Raw genomic sequence first — 7,071 nt, 5'->3', positions numbered from 1 at the left:
CCCAGGCACTCAGGTACCATGGTGATGGCACTGAAAGAAATGCTCATGATAACACAAAAGGTAATGCAAAGGTATGCGGGGAAAATTGGAAAGTCTTCTGAAAAAAAGAGTTGGTGTCACAGACCTGATGTATTGAGCCAACTCCAGACCTGATAGAAGTGGCCTGTTGAAATAATAGAGTGGTAGATTTTTAAGGCAAGAAGGGTCCGTCATGGCCATCTAGCCTGCATACCACAGGCCAAAGAAACCACCCGATGATTCCTGGAGGCAGCCCAGTAACTTGTGGTTGAACTAGAACATCTCTCTGAGAACATCCAATCTCTATTGAGAGACCCCGAGCCATGGAGAACTTACTAAGCCTCTGATGGTTCTCTTGAACTGGTTAATTCCATCTTAGCTCCAGTAGCACAGTTGAATCTTATTCACAGTTCGCACTCTGAAGGCTTCCACTTCCAGCCACTAGACTTTGTTATCCCTTTGCCTGACAGATTCAAGAGTCCTGCAGTAGCTGATAGCTTATCACATTGCAGTTAGACCCCTGCATCCAGGCTTTCGTTAATTTGAGCTCCTCGATATTTACCACCCAATCAATGTTTCTATCAGCTCCAGACCTTGTCATCCATTCCCAAAGGAGTTGCACCTCGTGAGCCAGACACATGTACATAGTGTCTGTTCACCATCTTCTATGTTTTATTGACAGGACAGATGTTGATGTGAAACTTGCAGAGGATGCTCCTGCAGGGCAACCAGTCATCTCCCAATGCCACCGGCTCTGATCCAGCCGTGTTCTTCCTGACGGCCGTTCCGGGGCTGGAAGCTCTGCACCTCTGGATCTCCATCCCCTTCTGCTCAGTGTTCACCGTGGCCCTTCTAGGAAACTGCACCCTCCTGTATGTTATCAAGACAGAGCCCTCCCTACACAAGCACATGCTCTATTTCCTCACCATTCTGCCCGTGATCAGTCTGGTTTTATCCACAACCACCATGACGAAAATACTGAGCATCTTCTGGTTTAATTCCAGGGAGATCAGCTTTAATGCCTGCCTGGTACAGATGTTTTTCCTTCACTCATCCTCCATCATGCAGTCTGCTCTGCTGCTGGCCATGGCCTTCGACAGGTATGTGGCCATTTGCAATCCCCTCAGGTACGCCGCCATCCTGACCAATTCAGTGATAGCAAAGATCAGGCTGGCAGCTTTGACCCGGGCTGTTCTGCTAATGGTCCCCCTGCCCTTCCTCCTCAGGAGGCTGCCCTACTGTCAGTCCCATGTCATCTCCCATTGCTGCTGTCAGCACATGGCTGTGGTGAAGCTGGCCTGTGCCGACACCAGTTTTAATAATGTCTATGGGATCATCGTAACTCTCTTCATCATGGGGCTGGATCTAATGATCATCTCCCTATCGTATGTCAAGATCCTAAGGGCTGCCCTAAGACTGACATCCAAGGAAGAGCAGTTGAAGGCTCTCAGCACCTGTGGCTCTCACCTTTGCGCCATCTTAGTGGTCTACACACCAGTGGTTATCTCCTCAACAATACGCAGGTTCGGGTGCCATGTCACCCCACACGTACACATCCTGTTGGCCAGTTTCTACCTCCTCTTTTCTCCCATGATGAATCCCATCGTATACAGTGTGAAAACCAAACAGATTCATGACCAGGTGCTTCTCCTTTTTCCCAGGAAAAGACTTCTAGGCTGACCAGGAAGGTGCTGCTGAGTGACCAGGAAGCAGAGGATGCAGGAGAGGTTTTCAAAGTAACTTAGACAGCATTCCTATGGGGGCTTTGTGTACACTGGAATGGGTACTCCACCTTCTCTTTACAGAGAGCAATACACCATTCCCTACATGAGCTTAGCACCGCTGACCGGAAGGTGATCTTGCCCGTGACCTTGTCCTGTAACACTGCTATTAAAGATGAGCGTGAATGATCCTTGTACCTTCTCTTGCTGTGCTGGAATATCTTGGGATTATTACTTATACACCCAGCCACAGCCACGGACATGCATGCTGCAGGAACAAATGCAGTTGTGGTGTCCAAATATTTGAGAGTCTATCCCAAGTTGTTTTACACTACCACACAGCAGCACAGTACACCACGTCGAGAGAGGGAGACAAGAAAGGGTGTATCTGCTTCAAAGAGCACCTCAAAACTCTCCAAATCCTTACCAGAGTGATCTCAGGCACAAAGAATTCAAGGTTCGCTTTCTGATAGTGACAATAAATAAATAAAACAGAATGTTGTCTCCATGTGGGGTGGGGGAGTCAATAAAATACTCTGGAAAAATTCTTGCTCTACTTTGCTATCACCTTTGTTCCTGTTACCTAATATATGCTGGACAGTATATAGATATATATTTATCATAAATATAAAGGAAAGAGTAGCATAAAATCCCTCCTTGCCCTGTGCTGCATTGCCTTACCTGTAAGGAGTAAAGTAGTTCAAATAACCGAGTTGGCACTTGACCAGAAGGATTGATAAGGAAAGAAGATATTTTCAAATCTGCGGGGGGGAGGTTTTGTTTGTACTCTCTCTTTGTTGTTCCCTCTCTGGACTGAGAGAGAATCCAAGTAAGTACGACATCTCCTGAAAATATACCTGAAATGTGCCATCTCTAATCACAGAAATTGTAAGCAGGGCAAGGAACTGCATTAGGATATCTTTTGTTTTAACTTGTGAATTTTCCTATGGTACAGAGATAGTTTTATTCCTGTTTTTGTAACTGTGAAGCTGAGCCAGAGGGGAATCCTCTGTGTTTTAAATCTTTTTATTTACCTTGTAAAGTTACCTTCCATCCTGATTTTGTAAGTGTGATTCTTTTCTTTTTTTCCTTCTAAATAAAGTTCTTCTTTTGAGAACCTGATTGATTTTCAGTGTCCTGAAGACAAAGGGTCTGGTCTGTACTCACATTGCTAAGGCAATTGGTTGGTATATTATTCTCAAGCCTCCCCAGGAAAGGGAGTGAAGTGGTTTGGGGGGCAGTAGTTTGAGGGAATGAGGATTCCAAGTGACCCTCCTCTGAATTTTTGTGTAAATCACTTGGTGGTGGTAGCAATACCATTCAAGGACAAGGAAAGGACTTTGTGCCTTGGGGAAGTTTTTAACTTAAGCTGGTGGAATATAAGTTTAGGGGGTCTTTCCTGCGGGTCCCCACCTCTGTACCCCAGAGTTCAGACTGGGGAGGAACCCAGATAAGTTCAAAAAAGAACCTGATGAGTTGATGGAGGACAGGTCCATCAATGGCTATTAGCCAGGATGGGCAGGGATGATGTACCTAACCTCTGTTTGCCAGAAGCTGGGAATGGATGAGAGGGGCTGGATCACTTGATGATTCCCTGTTCTGCGCATTCCCTCTGAAGCAGCTGGCACTGGAAAACACTCAGCCTTCAGGAGCTCGAGGTGGGGCCGGGACTGCCCCACTCCTTCATGTGGGTTTCCTCTTGACTCAGAACCAGCCTCGTGCTCGGTCACATGGTGCCGCTGGGCCCCTTCCCTGTCGGCAGCTGGACAGAGCCGAGCCAGTCAAGTGACCTCAGATTCCAGGTGAACTGCAAGCTGCACCCCATGGAGAGAGGCAGGAGCTACAGGGTACGGGTGGGACCTGCCCGGGGAGGTGTGATTCAACCTATTTAGGGGGTGGCAAAACCTTTACATTGTGCCCCCCACTATCAATGGATGCAGGTTGATAGTGCCCCCTCCCCCCTCACCCACCGGGCCGGCAGCCCGTCGTCCCCTCAGACGGATCAAATGGGAAATCAGGCCAGGGGCTGTGAGCACCAGCCTGGCCTCCCCGGGCTGCCTTGCATCTGTCGAGGGAGGGGCACGGCAGGGCGTGCGTGGCCCCTCGCCTCAGCTGGGACCAGGGCCAGCCAGAGGGGGACGGGACCAGGCAGGTGTCACAGCCAGACCCCACCAACACGTTGCACCTCAGCAGCCCGCTGTGTGCCTAGAGCTCATCACCAGGGGTTGGCAACTTTCTAATCCCTGAGACCCAAACGTTTCTGCCACACCCCTTCTCCGAGGTCCCACCCACCTACCCAGATGCTGACAGTTTCCCTCTTTGACCAGAAATTTATGTCAAAAGCCAGACACCTGGCAACAACCCTGTCATCACTTGGCAGCCCTGCTGCAGGCACCATCCAGTAACCTGGTGCACCTCACAGGCAACCCCACCTGGGAATGAGGGAAGGACGCAGGGGTCACCAGTGCTGGGCAGAGGGACACAGTCGAGCCAGGCCTGGCTGTTACCTCTGTTGGTCTAGATTACAGCATTGTTCAGCTGGAAACAGAGTGTCACTGCCCAGCCCCATCTCCTCACTCCCTGCGGGGCAGCAGGGCTGATACTCCAGGGGGCCCAACAGCCACAGATCATGGGGTGCGGCTGCTCAGAGCAGGAACAACCATGAACTCTCTAGCCCTCTGGGAACCACCTCCTCTTGGGGCCGGCCCCTTCTCCTCGCACACCTGCAGCAGCTCCACTTCGCCCTCTGCCACTTACCAGAAACTGGGCTCCTCAAGCCATGGGCAGGGGCCATCACCGGACACCACCCCACCAGTAAGGGGGCTGGGGTCGGCTCCTGGCACAGGACTCCTCATCGCTGTCCACTTCCCAGGTGTACATGGCGGTGTCGGGTGCCTTGCGGCTGGGAGGGGCCTGCCCAGGGTGGGGCTGTGACTTGAGCTGTTCAGGGGAGCGGCTGAATCTTTAAATTATGCCCCCCCATTAGTAACCTATGCAGTTTGGGGGGAAGTGCCTCCCATAGTCCTTCAAACTCCGCCCATGGCCCCCTGGCGCTATGGGGAAAGGGCCTCAGACATGGGAGGGTAGCCACGGAGGAGCTCTCCTGTGGTCTCCAGGGGACCATTACTCTTTATGCTACTCCACAGGGTGCCAGAAATCAGAAGTTTTCCAGGGAATTTGGCCCATAGGATCTCTGGAGTGATATCTATGGGTGGTTATTCAAACTCTCTGGAATTGTTGATAAATTGTATCATTTGACCGCATTTTGGTTCATTATTTTGTTATAAAATACACTCAAGAGCCCAATGTCAGGCAAGTTAATTGATATGGCACAGGAAAAAGATTTGATACAATACCAGTCTCCAAAGATCTGTCCCATGCAACGATTCTGCATTCACCGTACGCTGACGGTGCTCTCCCTCATTACAAATTTCAGCTGCTATCATTTATATGATTTTACACGTTACACATTTCTTTACACATCACTAAAATCCAACCCATCAATTTCTTCCTGTTCCCTATCTTGTTGTTCTGTTCCTTCCTTAGCTTTGTTTTAGATATTAGCATTCCAGGTACTGATCCGTGAAAATACTTCCCTGGCTTGTACTAAGGCATAGAAAAAAAAGTATATAACAGTCTATGCATCCACAAATTCAAAACCTTCTTCCAGGTCTCCATGTTCTCGCCTTCCTGTGGGTTTTGCTCACCTGTCCCCTTCCAACCTAGTTTCAAGCCCTTCTCACTAGGTTAATCACCATTAAGTGATCCAGCCCCTCTTGCCCATTCCCAGCTTCTGACAAACAGAGAGTAGGGACCCCATCCTTGCCCATCCTGGCTAATAGCCAGTGATGGACCTAACCTCCATGAATTTATCTAGTTCTTTTTTTAACTTATCTAGTTCTTTTCTTATGAGATTTGTAGTTAATGTTATTGATACTTAATGTGTACTGCTAGTATATGTACGGTGCAGGTAATACAGATTATGAATGTGGTATATATCTATATGCTACCCAGCATATATTAGACAACAGGAACAAAGGTGAGAGCAAAGTGGAGGAAGACTTTTTCCCGAATATTTTATTCACACACACACACACACACACACACACACACACACACACACACACACACACACACACACACACACACACACACACACACACACACACACACACACAGAGACAACACTCTGTTTCATTTATTTATTGACAGTATCAGAAAGTGAACTTTAAATACTTTGTGCCTGAGATCACTCTGGTAAGGATTTGAGGATTTTCAAAGTGCTCTTTGATGTAGATACACCTTCCTCGACCTGGTGCGTTGTGCTGCTGTGTGGTAGGGTTAAACAACTGGGGACAGACTCTCAAATGTTCAGACACCACAACTAAGGCCAGATTTCCACACACAAAAAAAGGTTGGCACCAGCAGCTTCCATGGTGGCACGTTTGGGACAGAAGAGCCCAGCACTCAGCACTTATTCTGGTGCCTAAACGGCCCTGGGTGTGTCGCTGCATCTCGGAGCTGAGGGAATGTCAGGGTCACATACAGCATTTGTTCCTGCAGTATGCACCTCCATGGTTGCGGCTGGGTGTGTCAGTAATAAAGACCAAATGTTCCAGCAAAGCAAGAGAAGGTGCAAGGAACTTTCACACTCCTCTTTGTTACCAGTGCTACACACAAGGGACAGAGTGAGGACAAGGTATGGCCAAGATCACCTTCCGGTAGCAGCACTAAGCTAGTGAGGGGACGGTGTATGGCTCCCTGGGAGTCGGAGGTGGAGTTCCCATCCCAGCGTACACAAAGCCCCCACAAACATGCTGTCTGACTTACTCAGAAAACCTCTCCTGCGTCTTCACTTCCTAAGATGGTGCAAAGGTGGGAAACAGGTGCTGAAAACCTTGATATAAACACAGATAAGAGGGGATGTGGAGAATGCATTAAATTAGCCGGGAGCCTCTCAGAAGAGAATGGAGTTCCTCAGGGATCGGTTTTGGGACCAATCTTAATTAATCTTTTTTATTACTGACCTTGGCACAAAAAGTGGGAATGTGCTAATAAAGTTTGCGGATGACACAAAGCTGGCAGGTATTGCTAACACAGAGAAGGACCGGGATATCATACAGGAAGATCTGGATGACCTTGTAAACTGGAGTAATAGTAATAGGATGAAATTTAATAGTGAAAAGTGCAAGGTCATGCATTTAGGGAGTAATAACAAGAATTTTAGTTATAAATTGGGGACACATCAGTTGGAAGTAACAGAGGAGGAGAAGGACCTTGGGGTATTGGTAGATCACAGGATGACTATAAACTGCCAATGTGTTATGGCCGC

The 7,071-nt window shown here is 48.4% G+C and overlaps 1 protein-coding gene across 1 annotated transcript; it reads left to right on the top strand.

Moving 5' to 3' along the window:
- Positions 1 to 729: 729 nt before the first annotated feature.
- Positions 730 to 1,698, top strand: LOC127044017 (olfactory receptor 52K1-like). The gene has a single exon (XM_050938359.1). The coding sequence runs from the start codon at positions 730 to 732 to the stop codon at positions 1,696 to 1,698; it is 969 nt and encodes a 322-aa protein (XP_050794316.1).
- Positions 1,699 to 7,071: the final 5,373 nt, after the last annotated feature.

The sequence above is a fragment of the Gopherus flavomarginatus genome, chromosome 1 (assembly GCF_025201925.1).
Source record: "Gopherus flavomarginatus isolate rGopFla2 chromosome 1, rGopFla2.mat.asm, whole genome shotgun sequence".
Lineage (NCBI taxonomy): Eukaryota > Metazoa > Chordata > Testudines > Testudinidae > Gopherus > Gopherus flavomarginatus.
This window is presented reverse-complemented; position numbering and strand designations above follow the sequence as displayed.